This window comes from Lynx canadensis, chromosome B2 (genome assembly GCF_007474595.2).
Source record: "Lynx canadensis isolate LIC74 chromosome B2, mLynCan4.pri.v2, whole genome shotgun sequence".
Lineage (NCBI taxonomy): Eukaryota > Metazoa > Chordata > Mammalia > Carnivora > Felidae > Lynx > Lynx canadensis.
Genome location: NC_044307.1, coordinates 23,198,817 through 23,216,699, shown reverse-complemented (window position 1 = coordinate 23,216,699; position 17,883 = coordinate 23,198,817). Strand labels below are relative to the sequence as shown.

General features: G+C 40.8%; 1 protein-coding gene across 3 annotated transcripts in view; it reads right to left on the bottom strand.

Moving 5' to 3' along the window:
• LYRM4 (LYR motif containing 4) overlaps positions 1 to 17,883 on the bottom strand; it is a 171,640-nt gene that overhangs the window by 64,054 nt on the left and 89,703 nt on the right. For 2 of the 3 annotated variants that reach the window (XM_030314919.1, XM_030314920.1), the window contains exon 3: positions 15 to 122. The exons of the other annotated variant lie outside the window; for it this stretch is intronic. In XM_030314919.1, the coding sequence (XP_030170779.1) occupies positions 15 to 122 (108 nt within the window). The remainder of the gene's footprint in view (positions 1 to 14; positions 123 to 17,883) is intronic. 3 annotated transcript variants of the gene reach the window in all.

Here is a 17,883-nt window from a genome sequence, read left to right as displayed (position 1 = left end):
GACTGCCAGTTTACCTGTGAGCTGGACCCTGGCAAGTAGAGGTTCCTCAATGCTGTCCCTGTCCTTGGAATGTGTGTTCTGCCCACCATTCCCACAGCAGGCGTTGATTTCAAGGACACAACCTTGAAAGAACAAAGTGTTGTTAAGACCATCTAGATGGTATGTGACTGAACCCAGTTCAGGTCTCTATACAGACTTAAGATTTTGGTGGGCAGGTGCAAAGATCTACTTCTCTTGTGGCCACTCCAGATAAGCCTTGTAAGTAAGTTCCCTTGCTTGTTAAACCTGCCAACTACCAATCTGGGATGATCTGCCTCTTTTTTTGGTCTCTCCCTGCCCTCCATGTTATGGTGGCCAGTTTACTTCCAACACTGAGTACAGTAGACCGCCTTCCATAATGTGGGTGGGCCTTACCCAATCAGTTGAAGGACTGAGAAGAATAAAAAAGCTGACCCTCTCCTAAGAAAAAGAATTCTTCCTGCCTGATGGTCTTAAAAGGAGTATCAGCTTTTATCCTGCCTTTGGACTCAAACTGACATAAAGGATCTTCCTATGTCTTAAGCCTACTGATCTTTGGACCAGAACTAAATGGTCAGCTCTTCTGGGTCTCCAGCAGACTCACCCTGGAGATCTTGAGACTTGTCAGCCTCCATAATTGTGAGCCAATTCCTCATAACAAATCTCTCTCCCTTTCTCCCTCTCCCTCTCTATACACATATCTACCCTCTTGGTTCTGTTTCTGTGGGGATCCCTGATTAATACATTGGGCAAGGAAAGCTCAAGTTGAGTCTAAAATTCCACCCATGAGTAACTGGAAGAAGAGCAGTGTGATTAACAGACATTTGGATACAATAAGGCAGACATGTTGGGAAAGAAATGATGAGTCTGGCTTTGGTCATGCCAAATGGGACCGTGAGACAATCAACTGGGTAAATCCTACAAGCAGGAAAAATGCATGAACAGATGGGGTAAAGTGAAGCATGTGAACATCACATTCTGTATGTTTAGAATGGTCTCACCCAAATGGCTCAAACACATCTTTGGTAACCCTTTGCAATATGTAAGTCTAGAGTAGTAGGGGCAGTCTGTCTTTCTGCAGAAATGATTTCATTCTTGGTTTCAATACTATTTTATAACAGTCCACTATAAAATGGACTATACATGGAAGAGCATAAAATACTTATTAGACTAGAGCAGAAACAATAAATTAACTTCATTCTTAACTGGTGTGAAAGTGACAGTAATCACAAATAAAAAAACTAAGAAGAACCTAGAAGTCAAAGACTGAACTGGAGTCCATGGATTAGGTTCAGGAGCAGATGAACCCTTGGCATTGTATATATACATACATCCATTTTTCTAGGGGAGCATTCACAACGGTTTCTAGTCAGATTCACAACGGTTCTGTGACCCAAGAAGCAATTAGATGTGAAACAGCTTTTCTCACTTTATTCCTTTAAATATGGCTATACAAATGACAAGATTTTATTTAATCTCACAGCATAGGAAGGGCACAGTAGAATAGTAAAAACAAACACACACCCTCTCTCCCAAATCGGGCATGTAGAAAATCTCCTTAAACTGGGTGTACTTTTTTTTTTTTAATGTTTATTTATCTTTGAGAGGGAGAGAGAGAGAGAGGGAGGGAGTGGGAGTGAGTGGGGGAGATGCAGAAAGAGGGAGACACAGAACCTGAAGCAGACTCCAGGCTGAGCTGTCAGCACAGAGCCCGATGCAGGGCTCGAACCCACAAACTGCGAGATTATGACCTGAGCCAAGTCTATTTCCAGTAATCTACCTGAAATGAAGAGCTAGATAAGTGAACAAAGATATCTTACTCACAAGGATGTTCATCATGGCATTGTTTAAAGTCGCACACACCTTCAGCTCTAACAATAAAGGATTAGCAAAACAAATGAAGCAGTGCATTCAGTGGTGCCCTATGTGTCCATTTAAAAATGACGATGCTTGCATGCTTTTACTGACTTGAAAGCTGTTAATTATAATTAGGAAGTCACAAAGTTATGAAGGATTAGAATTCCATTTATTGAAAAATACACATTCTTATGTATCTGCAGAAGTAACATTCTGGAAGGATATACATGAAAATAATAGTGTTTCATGAGTAGAACTATGAATAATTTTTCTCCCCTCAAATATTATTACAGTAACTATAGATTATTCATGTAATAAAAGATGCAATACTTCCCTTGAACCAACCTTCCCAGTGGCAACAAAACCACTGATCATTCATCAACGTCCTATCTGTCTCCAGCTCCTCCCCTCTCTCCTTGTTGGGGAAAACAGGAGAACGCTGCTTTTGAGAGCCCTCTACCCCTTCAAGTCCTACATTTACAAGAACAAATCACTGGTGCACAGCTGCATCTAGCACCTGGAGGGCTTACTCCAGTTCACGGCTGACACCTCTCACCTGAGGAAGATACACCAGTGTCACACAGCAATGAACAACGTGTGGGTGGCGGGGGCCAACGAATGCACAAAGAGAGCCAAGACTTACTTTATAATCAGGAATAAATCTGCAAGTTTAGGCTTTCCACAGCCATAATACAGGGATCAATAGCGGTTGTTATCATTTTGCTGATGTTTGTTAACCAACCGTATAAACATTTTAACTGTTCAGGAAGGAGGGCAGGGAGAGGGGCGGGAGAGGGAAAAAAAAAAAACCCAAAACACCCAACATTTTAAGAGTCCAAAGTGATGACAAAGCACCTCTTTCTGTGGTGGAAACTCTGCCAGAGCCAAATGCAGGGATTTTACACCACTGTCATTGGAGGTGATGAGATTTCTCCCCCTCGCTTTTTATCAAACCTGGCAGATTTATATAGGATGTTTAAATGGTTTATTGTTATTATTTTTAGGTTGACAGGATAAGGAAACGGCTATGAACTGGGGGAAACCTACTCAGAGGCAATCGGTTTGCAGAAGAGAACGCTGTAAATCAGTGCTCCATTGGGATAAAATCCACAAACCTGACTGTGATGCCCACACGATGTGACGCCCACACAGTCGTGTGGGGACAGCAACAGAACCGCTGTCTCTGTTTGTAGCTCCAGGTCGTGTGCTTCAGGAAAAGCATCATGAGCGTAGCCAGCTGCCTTAAGAACTCTAGCCCATGTCCAAAAGGGGCTCCGGAGACACACAAACTATGTAATTACAGGCCTGCCTGGAAGCCAAAGGTTGGCAGCTGATCTAAAAGGTAGCAAGTGAAAACGTGCTACAAGCCCATGCATTCTACCACGCTGGGAAAGCATGCAGAAACACGAGCTGCCTCTGCGTGCAAGAGTTGCTCTCAGGAGCAGCAGTTTCAGAAAGCCCAGAAAGAGAAAGAGCTGGGGAAAGAGTATTTCTGAACAATCTGAGTGAGAGAAAGCCCAAGAACAATGACCACAGGTTCCTGAACACCTCCATCCCTCTGGCTTCCCGGCTAGATTCACACAATTGCCTTAATCCTGTTTTGCACCTTGAGATGTCCTAAGGAAAGCCGCTGTCCCTAAGCACTGACAACCTCCTGATTCTGGCATTCTGGACCTGCAAGGCGGAAAGTTCCACTCCACATGGAGGGGACCATGACAAGCCACTGCACCTGGCCTAAAGCACGTCCATCAGTTTACAGATATTATGCTGCCACACAGACATAAAACGTCCATTGAAATTAGGGCACATGGTAGGCTCAGTCAGAAGAGCATGTAACTCTTTAAAAACAATTTTTTAAAATGTTTATTTATTTTTGAAAGAGAGAGAGAGACAGAGTGCAAGTGGGGGAGGGGCAGAGAGAGAGGGAGACACAGAATCTGAAGCAGGCTCCAGGCTCTGAGCCATCAGCACAGAGGCTGATGCAGGGCTCGAACTCATGAACCATGAGATCATGACCTGAGCCAAAGTTGTATGCTTAATCTACTGAGCCATCCAGGTTCCCTACGAGCATGTAACTCTTGACCTCAGGGTTGTGAGTTCGAGCCCCACACCAGGTACAGAGAGGAGTTAAAAAAAAGAAAAATAATAATAATTAAAAAAATAAATAAATAAATTTAAAAACATCCACGGAAATCATTCTCATGCTCACAAAGTCCAAACACTGATTTTCGTATTAATTCTAAAAGAATATGTTAAACAACCTGGGGGATTAAAATCACTCATTCATAATTTACAAACTGGTTATTTGTGGCTTTTTAAAAATGGGCTTTTGGTGATTTTCAGAAGTAATAACTTTACCCCTTCCCCATCTCCCGAGATTATACCAATGAAACAATATGGTATTATTTCAGGGACCTACGAGGCTAGCATGTGGTTGGCGTTTTACTCCTCAATGTAAGAAGATAAGAACAACTTCCTAAGTGATGTGGAACAGCTTCTTTACGTCGATAAATCTATTCTTTAATTACATACAAAGACATGTTTGTCTTTGACCCTGATTACATTAAAAATACCAGAAGTATCATTGCTTTAATGTACATTACAGAAACACGACTCCCTAAGTGAATCTGATCCATTAATAACATCTCTTTAACTACTAATGATTTTTGCAGACATGGAATAGAACATTTTATGGCCGTTTTCAACCATCTGTCCTTCTTTCTCACTATGAATTTGCCAGAGATGTAGTGAAATTTCCTGTGCTTTGTGCCATTACCCATTTGTTAATACCAACGTACCAATTAGACATAATAACCCTGCCACATGCTGTATGTAAGCTATGCCCTGGCACTGCTCTAGGGACTGGAATCTTCTGTTTGCAAGATTCCTTTAGGCTACTCCTTGAGCCAGGTGGGGGTCTAACCTACTGTGTAGCAGCACATATGGACCCAAGATGTGTACAGCTAATGAATCATGAGCTAATCTGTCATAGAATAAGAACATCCAGCTGCATTAAAGGTGCCACACTTTAAAGAGTTAAATATGAGAGTTAAAATTGCAATCCTTTTCTCATTAATAAATGATAACCTATATTAACATATTTGAAATTCCACTAAATTATAATATTGAAGAGAGCACTTAATGAGTATGAGTGATTAGTAACTCATCATGTCATATTTTAAGGTTTTTTTTGTTTACAGACCTACTATTTACTGAGTGCTTATTTTGGGCTAGACACCTCTGGTGGTGGTCCATTCTTCTGAGCATAGGTAGGGCTCACGTATGCAAAAGAGAAGTTCATTTTACAAAGAAGTAAGGTCTTAGGGAAATGAACTGGCTTACAAATTACAGTATCCTGTTGGGAGAGTTGCGTTCACTAGCAAGTTGTCCTAGAGATAAGGTCCGATTCCTGCAGTACCTGGTGTTGGGGACCCAGGAATCTGTGCATCGATTCTGGAAGGTACAGACTGAAGAGCCTACCCCAAGGCCTTGGGGTAAAGGTCCTGGGGACCATTACTGTCACTTCTGGTCCTGAGCTCCAGAGTTCTGCGAGAAGAGAACTGTGGCCCAGTATGCAGACTGGAGAAAACCACCTTCTGTATAGTCAGACCTGATGCTTCCCGTAGTACATGCTCTGGAAATATTCCCAGCTGCTGCTGCTGCTTTTTTTTTTTTTTTGTCCTTCATGTTAGGGTAAAGGAGGAATAAAGAGTTTCCTACAAGCAGCTGCCTGTGTTTGGATCTAACAATGCATTTTACAAAGAGCAGTGAATGTTCTAGAGAATATGGAAAAATCATTAAAATTTTCACCTTCATAATGCGGCACCTGGGTGGTTCATTCGGTTAAGTATCGGACTTCAGCTCAGGTCATGATCGGGGCTCAGGAGTTCGAGCCCCGTGTCGGGCTCTGTGCTGACAGCTCAGAGCCTGGAATCTGCTTTAGATTCTGTGTCTCCTTCTCTCTCTGCCTCTCCCCCACTTACGCTCTGTGTGTCTCACTCTCTCTCAAAAATAAATAAACATTAAAATTTCATCTTCACCAAGAAAACAACAACTAATTTCACCCTTTCAGCGCATCAGCCATGTTCCTAAGGATAGCATCACTTCTCAAATCAATTATTATGGTTAAAACGAGGAATTTATCCATCTTTCCCAACTCGTGGCTTCATCCAGAGGTGATAATGAATAGAACCTGAGGCATGTATATTGCACAGGGACATTTTCACAAAGACTCAGTTATAAAAAGGAAAATACAGATCATTTGGTGTGCTTGTCCTGTTTGGTGTTGCTATATTTCTTCTCAGAGGAGGGGGTTATTTGTAAACTCAGTTAATGATTAGCACAAGGAGGGCAGGAAGAAAAATAAAGCTTTAGCTTTAGATTTCTTAAATCTCTTCTTGGCCTATTTTACTATACTTCTTTTTGTCTTTACATTTATAATTGGTAATTCTTAAGTCCAGAATATTAAACTGAGGTACATGTATAAATATATATTTTCCCTTTTATTTTAAACAGATTATCAACCTTGGAAAGTTTAAATTCTAATAAATATTGAGACGAGTTGAGGATATAAAATATAAGCCAGTCCTTCTTTGATTTTATATAGCTAGTCATTAAAGGTCTGTTCCTTAGCTAATTGGGCTTAAAGACATCACACATAAAATTAATGCACTAAAATGTTGCCATTCCTATACTAATTACAGATGGGGGAAGAATGCCTTCCATTTAGTGAGACCCTAGATTCTTTTTTTTTTTTTTAATTTTTATTCATTTTTGAAAGGGAGAGAGAGAGAGAGAGGCAGAGAGAGAAGGAGACACAGAATCTGAATCAGGCTGCAGGCTCTGAGCTGTCAGCACAGAGCCCGATGTGGGACTAGAACTCATGAACTGCAAGATCATTGCCTGAGCTGAAGGTGGACGCTTAACTGACTGAGCCACCCAGGCACCGCAGACCCTAGATTCTTGAACAGAGGCTCTACAAATAGTATTTAAAGTAAGCAGTATCGAGGGGCACCTGGGTGGCTCAGTTGGTTAAGTGTCCGACTTCAGATCAGGTCATGATCTCACAGTCTGTGAATTCCAGCCCTGCGTCAGGCTCTGCGCTGACAGCTCAGAGCCTGGAGCCTGCTTCAGATTCTGTGTCTCCCTCTCTCTCTGACCTTCCCCCACTCACACTCTGTCTCTGTCTGTCTCTCTCTCTCAAGAATAAATAAACATTGAAAAAAAGTTTTAAGTAAGCAGTATTGAAATGAGGGGCATTCTAGACCCCAGTGCATAGATTTTTGTGAATAGATGTAAATGTGCAATCTTTAGTATTGCTTTGTATTAAGAGTTTTGGACCTTTCTAAGAGGGGTTCAGAACCTGTGCATAGAAACTAGACAAAACTTTATGTTGCTTCCATATCATGGCTATTGTAAATAATGCTGCAATAAACATAGGGGTGCATATATCTTTCCAAATTAGTGTTTTATTTTCCCTTTGGGTAAATAGCCAGCAGTGGAAGTACTGGATCTAGATTTGTCTCTGAAAATGAAGCTTTCATCTTTGAAATCAAGGATAATGTCAGCTGACTGATTACCTATTTCACAGTCTTTCAAGTTTTAGTGAATATGAACCTCAGATTTCTAAAAGTGAGAGAATATCATTTTATCTCCATCGGCATGGAGACAGAGATATTACTTCCAAAACTTCTTGTATGTTTTCTCAAGTTTCTCATCACACAATTACATATAAACATTGTTGTGTTTAGGAATATGCTTGTTTAATGCTCTAAATGACATATTTCATTTTGTTTAGGGCTGTTGGTTCTTTGTAATACCTCCAAAATCCTGTTTCAATGTCATAAATGTGTGTAAAACTTGAGAATGGCAGTATGAAGGAAAAATATGCAAGTGTATGAATGCAGGGACATCACCGATAACTGAGGGAGGGCTACTGAAGTCTCCCACTTCTCTGTATTTAGGGGAGCTGTGCTCTTGACAGCTGTGACCATTGCTGAAATGTGAGTTTTGGCACAAAAACTTACAGAGGATTTTAGAAATTTCTCAACCTTATATTTTATTGCTAGTTAGTACAGCTTCTGAAGGCCTTCCTTAAATGTCATAGCTGATGTATTCTTAAGGATCTCAGAAGCAAGTTTTCCTGGTAATGCAATGACAGTCAGGAATAATCACATCCTTGCTTGAAATGAAATCTCCTGACCAGAAAACCCTACCCCTGTTCACCAGGATGACTGCTTTTGAAGCACCAACTGCCTCTTTAAGAGCACAATTCAGTGATACACAAGCTCTCTGGTGCCAACACAATTATCATCCAAGTGAAGGATGCTTGTTTAATTTATCTCTAGAGCCAGACTCCCATGTTGTCTTGTTTTGACATGCTGTTTCTGTCCTACTGCTCTGGCTTGAGGGATATTTTACTGAAGCGTTTTCTTCAATCATTTTAGCTATCCTTATCAAATATATCCTTATAGTGCCAGGTTCTTTCAATGACTTACAAAAATATAACATCCAACAAGAGTCATAAGATGCTCCAACTTATCTTCTTTGAATAGTTTTAGGGGCTAAAGGGCAACACTATAGTGTTCTGCTTTCTATTATTCTAACAAATCAGTTCAAATGCATTGATTATTTATTATTATTTACTACAATTAATAGAAAATGAAGATAGTCTTCAAGAAACATACTAGATCCTGCACCTTCCTTGAGACTGTCATTTTGAGAGATGATAATGTATTCCAAGGATGGTGTCTTTATTCAAAACATTTCTGAAAGCCACTCCTTGCCTTGGGCTCCTGCTATACCCCCATATGCCACCAGTTTTCACTATGGATTTAATTGTTTGAGAATGTCTGTCTTCCCCTAAGACTGCCAGCAGCTGAGGAGTAAGGACTGAAATTGTCTATTCATCTTACATGCCTGTCCTCCCACAGAACACTTGGCAACATAGTAGGTATTCAATATTTATTGAATGAATAACTCAGACATTCTTTTGCATATTGTCTGTGTTGTCAAAGTTTCATCCTATGAGGGTAGATTTACTTTTCTGAAAGAGTCAAAAGTGATTCAGAGTCAAGTATGAAGAAAGAGGCCATGCTACAACTCAATTTTCTTATGTGCACTGGAAACTAAAACGGATGGCAATTTTGAAAAGGAAGTTTATTGAAGTAAACAGGCAGGCCCTCAAGGCAAATAATTTAAAGAGTAACACTTGGATGGAGAAATTCCCATGTGATTCTTAAAAAATCTTTGTTCAGGTTTTTTTTTTTTTTTTTTAAGTCTATTTATTTTGAGATAGAGTGTGTGAGGGGGAGGGACAGAGAGACAGAGGGAGAGAGACAATCTGAGACTCTCAAGCAGGCTCTGCGATGTCAGCACAGAGCCCGATGTGGAGCTCAAACTCACGAACTGTGAGATCATGACTTGAGCCGAAATCAAGAGCTGGACACTTAACTGACTGAGATACCCAGGTGCCGCAGAATCATTGTTCAGGATTCTTAAGTATTAAAAAACAAAACAAACAAAGAAAAAAACCCCAAAGCTTCCGAAAGGGAACTCCTTATTTTCTGTAGAAGTGTGTATGTGTAAATGAAACATACAAAATCATCTGTATCCGCTTTTCTTCAATGGACATGTAAGCATGGATAGACCTCATATTCTAGCAATCTGTGAGGGTGTAAAAGGGGCCCAAAATACATTTAGCCTTTCCATCTTGGCTTCCTGTTCCCATTTCCTTCCCATTTCTCTACATCTCAGCCTGAAGCAAGGCTCTGGTATAGGCAGAGCTGGAAAGAGATAACCTTGCGCTTTCTCCGGCTCCCATCTTTCTTGGCAGTGATTGTGTACTGGTGTAAATGATCTTTCCCCTAATGCCTTGGGTGGGCAGAACTTTGGAGAGATGCAAAAATGGGGACGGAGTTAAAAGACAACCCACTTCAACTCAGAAATAAGCAATGTCAACATAAGGTTGGGAGTGAGCTATGTTGAGGGTGGGAGCATCGCTGTGAGTTGGCTAGAAACAGGCAGCCTTGGCCTGATAACATACCGTTAACTTTGATTCAGGGCTGAGGCTTAGCCTCCTTCTACAACCATAGTTCTTTATTCAATTGCTACAAATGCCAACTTTTTTTTCAATATATGAAATTTATTGTCAAATTGGTTTCCATACAACGCCCAGTGCTCATCCCAAAAGGTGCCCTCCTCAATACCTGTCACCCACCCTCCTCTCCCTCCCACCCCCCATCAACCCTCAGTTTGTTCTGTTTTTAAGAGTCTCTTATGCTTTGGCTCTCTCCCACTCTAACCTCCTTTTTTTTTTTTTCCTTCCCCTCCCCCATGGGTTTCTGTTAAGTTTCTCAGGATCCACATAAGAGTGAAAACATATAGTATCTGTCTTTCTCTGTATGGCTTATTTCACTTAGCATAACACTCTCCAGTTCCATCCATGTTGCTACAAAGGGCCATATTTAATTCTTTCTCATTGCCACGTAGTACTCCATTGTGCATATAAACCACAATTTCTTTATCCATTCATCAGTTGATGGACATTTAGGCTCTTTCCATAATTTGGCTATTGTTGAGAGTGCTGCTATAAACATTGGGGTACAAGTGCCCCTATTACAAATGCCAACTTTTAATCCAAATGGATGTATTGCAAAGCTGATCTACCTAGAATTTCTTCTTAAAAAAAAACAAAAACAAAAAACAACAATCCGACATATAACTTCTATATAGTAAAGCAGTTACATCATTATTGAATTAAACTGTCTTTGTTATGACTGCAAGTAATTCCTTTTTCTGGCAACTTCTAAAAGGGAAAAGTGAATGTATTCACTTTTAGCATTAATATTAATCACTTCAAGAATGAGAAAAAAAAAACTAAACAAATTTAAACCCCAACATCATTTTAAAGACTGTCCAAAGAAGGTGAGAATCAGAAAAAAAAAAAAAAATTGTGTTTTTTTTTAAACAAAGGATTATGTAGAAAGGAGATTTTATGTATTTCCTGTGAAATGACAGGCCAGAGGAATCAACACTGAGCACTGCAAAGCTGGCTGCATTCTATGTTTAGCAAACATGGTCCTGAAAGTGTGCTTCACAGCCCGCTTGGTCACCTAGTCTGCCTCTGCCTCTTAACTGTCATGGTCACTGTTTTGGTCCACTCGGGCTGCTTTAACACAACACCATCCACTGGGTGGCTTCAGAAACAACAGGCATGTACTTCTCATGGTTCTGGAGGCTGGGAGTCTGAAATCAGGTGTGAGTACGGTCGGGTTCTAGTGAGGGCCCTTTACTGGGTTGCAGGCTGCTGATTTCTCCTTGTGTCTCATACTGCAGAGCAGAGAGAGGAAGCAAAGTCCATCAGGACTCTTATCAGGGCACTAATCCCATCCACAAGGGCTCCCTCCTTAAGACGTAATCAAATCCTAATAAACTCCCAAAGACCCTAGTTTCTAATGTCATCACATTGGGGGTATGGGGCTTCTACATATGATTTTGGGGGGTCAGAATCATTTAGTCCCTGACAGACATAGAGAACCATTTTGCAACTATCATGAAGACGGTCAGTGATCCAGGCCCATGTCTCACAGCACCAAAGTGGCTACAGATCTTTGTATGCATGCTCAGCTAATTCTACTTAAACTGTCTGCTGGAGCCACCTTTTCATCATTTTACCTTTTAGGGCTCTGCCAGTCTAATGCTTCTTGAACAATTGTATTTCTCTGTCCTGCTTCACAGGCTCCTGCTGCTGATGCTTACGTAAACACCCCCAAAACACAGAGCCACCAGAACAGTCTCAGATGGGACATGTGTATATACACATGAAGCTTTGTCCTTTTGTCTACACTGGCTCTGTGCTCCTGAAAGCAGAACTGGCAGGTCATTCTTCCCTTCCTTATAACACACATGCACTTCCCAACACTTCCTCCAAACATTCCCCCAACAAGAGCTCAATTAAGAATTTATGAGATCAGGGCGCCTGGGTGGCTCAGTTGGTTAAGTGTCTGACTTTGGCTCAGGTAGTGATTTCACGGTTCGTGAGTTCAAGCCCCGCATCAGGCTGTCTGCTCCACAGAGCCCACTTCAGATCCTCTCTCCCCGTCTCTCTGTCCCTCCTGTGGTCACGTGCTGTCTCTCTCAAAAATAAGTAAACATTAAGAAAATATTTTTTAAAAAAATACGTGAAACTGGAAAAGGAGACAAGATTGTCAGAGTGATTAAGAGGTGCAATTTCCAATGAAGACTTCCTTTTCAAAGGTTTCCTCCAAATAGAGTGAGGCAGCTGCCTCCCCCCCAATCCTGCTTTGCCTGTCTGGAGGGGCGTCATACCTTGATCCTAGTGGGCAGGCTGGAAGGTGTGCTACCACCGTTTTCATGTCTTACATTTACAGAATGTCATGGTTTTGAAAGACGACTTTCTTATACCTGTATTACCTTTTCTGACCCAGAGAGAAATAGGAGCAGAAATGAATAAAATGGGTGGATTGTAAGAGTTTTCTCTGGTTATACTTCCCTGCTACAGAAGATTAAAATAAAGTGAGTTCTTTTTAAGGAAGAGGGTTTCCTGACAGTTCAAATTTGCTGTTTCTAAGCTGAGTATAGCATGGATTTGCAGGTGCACACACACACTTGTGTGTACATGGCCACCTACACTTGTAAGATTAGAAAATGATTTATTTTCATCATTGAGAGCATGCTCTTACTGATTTCTTCTCACTGAGAAGTAAATGCACAATTGGAAAAAAAGGGGGAGTAAACACCCCTCAATAATTCCAAATCTGGAATTGGCATTTTTTTTTAGTTGTGGTACAACACATAAAACATTAAGATTTATCATTTAAACCATTTATTTATAAAAATGTATTCATATATTTTTATAAAATTGTGGTTAATTATACATAAAACTTATCATTTAAACCATTTTTAAGTATACAGTTCTATGGCATGAAACACATTCACACTGTCATGCACCATTACCACCATCTGTCTCTAGAATGTTTTCGACTTCCCAGACTGAAACTCTGAACCCAATAAACAGTAACTCTCCATTCCCCTGGCAAGCATCATTCTCCTTTTTCGTGTCTATGAATTTGGATATACTAAATACCTCATATAAGTGGAATCATATGAAATGTGTCCTTTCGTGACTGCCTCATTTCACTTCGCATAACATTTTCAAGGTTCATCCACGTTGTGGCCATGTGCCTGTGCTTCATTCCTTTTTCAGGCTGAATAATATTCCATCATACATATAAACCACATTTTGTTTATCCATTTATCCATCAATGGACATTTGGGTTGTTTCTACCTTGTGGCTATTGCAAATCATGCTGCCATGAACACAGGTGTGCAAATGTCTCTTTGAGACTCTGCTTTCAATTTTTTTGGGATATACCCAGAAGTGGAATTGCTAGATCATATGGCAACTCTATGATTTTTTTTTTTTTTTTGAGAAACAGACATAGAGTTTTGTAATATCTTGCCCCATCATGCTTATAATACACTTTTGGCTGTGACTCTGCTTACCATTAATTCCTTACTGTGCTTAATCACAGGAGATGTGACTATGTCAGATAGAATCTTATTATGCCAGCCACACAATTTCCTTCACTTTTAGCCACACATCACAGTTTCTTAGAAACCAACAAGCTAAGTCTCATTACAAAACCGCAAATGGTGATTCCGCTATGTAAGTAGATTTGTTTACTGGGCTAACCTGAGAATGAAAGCATCTTGCAGGAGATGGTTACTGATGAAATCCGAAGAGCCTATAATCCTAGAGGCCCCTGTAGAGCCTCTGGATTATTCTGAAGTTTATATCACCTGCTTACTCCACTTTCTCTGAGGCTACCGTGTAAGGTGGTGTGGGTGTACCTGCACTTGTTGCCGTCCTGACCCTCTTCCCAAACTTGTAGCTATTATCTGCTCATGTCCTTTCTCTGATAACTTCAGTACATAGCTCAGTTTTCCTATCCACTCAGTCCTCTGCCAGCATTTTTAGGTCTCTCAGCATCTACGCTAATGACCTTCCAAACACCCTGCCTTATACCTACAATCCTCAAGTCCAATGATGTTCAGTGCCTTCCTAATGTCACCTACCCTTAGGTATGGACCTCACTGACATAAGCCAAGCCCCAGACCTTGATTCAGTCTCCCATCCTTCTCCTTCTGCTCTTCTCACGTGGTCACCCTGAGCTTGTTCTTCCTCAGTACGGCCTCTAGTTGATTGGTCTCTTCCATTCTCATAGCTCACCTGCCCCTTCCAGCCCCACAGCTGTGCTCTTGGGCATGGTGACTGGTCACTGCAGTGACGCTAGCGTGGGTGCCCTTGCTTTGTCTGACTTCTACTGCTGCATTCTCCTTGCCAATCTCAGCCTGGCAGATGGCACTAACCTCTGTCCCTATCTGCTCCCAAATGTTGCAAACAGGGCTGATTGATCTTGCTGCTAAAGTGCGCGTTTGACTTTATCTCTGTCATCTCGTTGCACAATTATCCTTGTAAGCATTGTTAATGCCCCACCCCCCCAGCTTTCTTTACATCTATTCTAACAACCCTTTTCACATTTCTTTGCAAGCAATGCATCTCAACCCCATAACCTAAATTTTATGCAGTTTTGCTCTCTAAATTTTTTCAAAGACTTGAGGACATGTAAGATGAGTGAATTTTAGTGCCAAGAGAAACAAAAGTATAAAAGAAACTGTTGGGGCGCCTGGGTGGCGCAGTCAGTTAAGCGTCCGACTTCAGCCAGGTCACGATCTCGCGGTCCGTGAGTTCCAGCCCCGCGTCAGGCTCTGGGCTGATGGCTCGGAGCCTGGAGCCTGTTTCCGATTCTGTGTCTCCCTCTCTCTCTGCCCCTCCCCCGTTCATGCTCTGTCTCTCTCTGTCCCCAAAATAAATAAAAACCGTTGAAAAAAAAAAAAAGAAACTGTTGATGCATATATATATACATATATGTATATATATATGCATATATCACACACATACATGATATATATGTATATATGTATATATATGTATATATATCATCTATGTGTATATATAATGTTTATTTTTGAGAGAGAGAGAGAGCGCGCGCGAGAGCGAGAGAGAGAGAGAGAGAGAGAGCGCGGGAGAGCAAGCATGCAAGGGTGGGGTAGAGAAAGAGGGAGACAGAAGATCTGAAGCAGGCTCTGCATTGAGAGTGCAGAGCCCAATACGGGGCTGGAACTCACGAAATGTGAGATCATGACCTAACCCAAAGTTAGACGCTTAACTGACTGAGCCAGACAGGTGCCCTGAAACTGTTGATATATTTAATTACGTATTTGAAGTCTTTTTAATAGTCCCAAACACAAACCAGCTTGAAAGATAAATGACAAAGTAGGAAAAAGAAAATGTAAGCTTCTTCATTTGACTCAGAATTGTCTTACATGTCTTTTTTATCAATTCTATTCTTCTCTTGTCTAATGGTATTTGAGACTTCTTTAGGAAAACCACTTTCCCCTGGTTGCTCTGGGACCTTTCTCCATTAATTTTTTCCTACTCTTTATTGTGCCTTCAATGATTTCTTTTGCATTAGCTCCTTTCTCTTAGTCAAACAATAAAATCTTTGCACCCTTAAAAAAAAAAAATCCCCCCCCCCCCAACAAATCCCAGATGGACCCATCTACCTATTCCCCTAATTCTCAAACAGTTCTCTGTTCTCTCCTGCTCTTCTCTACCAAGCTGCTCTTCCAAAGCTGGTGCCTCTGCCTCTGGGCCACCAGCTTTGCCCTGCTGATTCTGTTCTCTTCCATTAAGCTGTTCTCAGAAATACAAATGGCTTTCGAACTGCCTCTTCCAGACAGCCTCCTGATGAGCTCTCTATAAGTAATGGACACAGGCAAATATTATGCTTGGAAACTCTGTTCTGAAAGCTCTTCTCGGCCTCTTCTTTCTCTGTCTGCTCCCTCTAGGCAACACAGCTCAGTCTCAGGGGTTCGCATCCTATCAGATGACTTCCAAACTTAGGTCTCCTGCTTTAAGTGGCTTCCGAGTGCTAGGTCTGCATTTTTGCGGTTTGCTGGACATACCTAGAAGTTATAATGCCGGCATCTTTGACTCAGTATGACTTAAGGAGAACATTTCCTTCCTTCCCATGGGTCCACTGTTCTTGACTGCTAATAGTAGTCCCATTGAACAAAGAAACAAAGCACGTACAGACACACACAGTTGCACTGATTTAACAAATGGACTTTAGCAATAAAAAGGTAGCTCAGATTGGTGATCAGTGCCCTGACAGGAATCAGGTGGTATCTACTTCAGGTACTGAAACCTCAGGTATTCTTTTCCTTTTGTTATTAACATGGAGACAGGTATTAATTAATGTGACATTTCTGAAACCCTGGGATGTTGTGTAGAAATAACAAAAATTTGAATTAAACCAGTAGTGTTAATATTCTGGAAGAGGTTTAGGAGTAAAGTATAGTAACTGGTTTTGTAATGACTACTTTTGTGTTGTTATAGCTCATCTTTAAGATATTTGGAGAGTTTGAAAGCAGTAGCTAGATTAGATTAGTAACTGCTTTTTAAATTAGTTAAGAAAATAAAATTTAGCTTTTAATCAATGGATAAATGTTTAGCAAAGATCCACTTTAATGTTTCAATTATTGGATATATAACATTAATAAATTGATCATCGAGAATAAACGTATCCATGGCCATAAGTTCCCTGGATATTAAATGGTAATCGATACTTTAGAGGTATATCATATGTGTCTCTTTCTGTCTTAAAATGTTTTAGAGCCAGGGTGCCTGGGTTGCTCAGTCAGTTTAAGTGTCCAACTTGGTTTGGGCTCAGGTCATGATCTCACAGTTTTGTGAGTTTGAGCCCCAAGTCAGGCTCTGTGCTGTCAGCGCAGAGTCTGCTTGGGATTTTCTCTCTCCCTGCCTCTCTCTCTGCCCCTCCCCTGCTCATGCTGTCTCTTTCTCAAAATAAATACATAAAAACTTTAAAAAAATAATTTAGAGCCATGGCTTTATCTAGGACAGTCGAGGTGCTCAGAACTGCAAGCTTGGGCATGTGTATTTAAAAAAATTCTTTTTCTTTTTCTTTTTCTTTTTCTTTTTCTTTTTCTTTTTCTTTTTCTTTTTCTTTTTCTTTTCTTTTCTCTCTTTTCTCTTTCTTTCTTTCTTTCTCTCTCTCTCTCTCTCTCTCTCTCTCTCTCTTTCTTTCCTTTCTTTCTTTCTTTCTTTCAGAGAGAAAAAGCACAAGCAGGGGAGTGGCAGAGGGAGAGCAAGAGAGAGAATCCCAAGCAAGCTCCATGCCCAGTATGGAGGCTGATATGGGGCTTGATCTCACAACTGTGAGATCATGACTGGAGCTTAAATCAAGAGTTGGGCACTTAACCAACTGAGCCACCCAGGCACACCAGGAATGTCTATTTTAAAGAGGTGGTTCCGAGATGCAATCACTATTTAGTTCTTCCTTTACTTAGCATAGTAGGTAGAGTACAGTCACCAGTTAAATTACTAGTCACTTAAATTACGAGTCAAATCACATTTTATTTGACATAGATGGACCTCCTATACTCGTTAGCTGAGATGCATTAATTTTCAAAGAGGCCACAGCCTAAGAGTGGGGAACATATGTTATAGAGACTTTTTTTTTTATTACAGAAAGATTTAGTTTGCCTGTGTATTTTATTTTTATAATCTAGTGTTTGCCACATGAAGTTGTAGAAATTACAATAAAAGCATAAATCTTTGATTTCTGGCACACACTTACTATTTCGTTACTAAAGGCTGTTCTTCCTCTCTGCCTTCCCTCCTCTTATATAGTTTCCATGTGGAGAAACCTTACCCCACAGCCAATGTGCATTTATTTAGAAAGGCATTTGGGAACGGGGTTGCTCGCTGGCTAATCCGCAGCTTATGGGCCAATGGCTACAGGAAAGAGAGAATATAAAATATGCTGCTTTGTCATTTCTGCCCTTTCTTGTGATGTATAAATGAAAGGCCCCTTATGCTTTCTATCCCTGCACAGCATT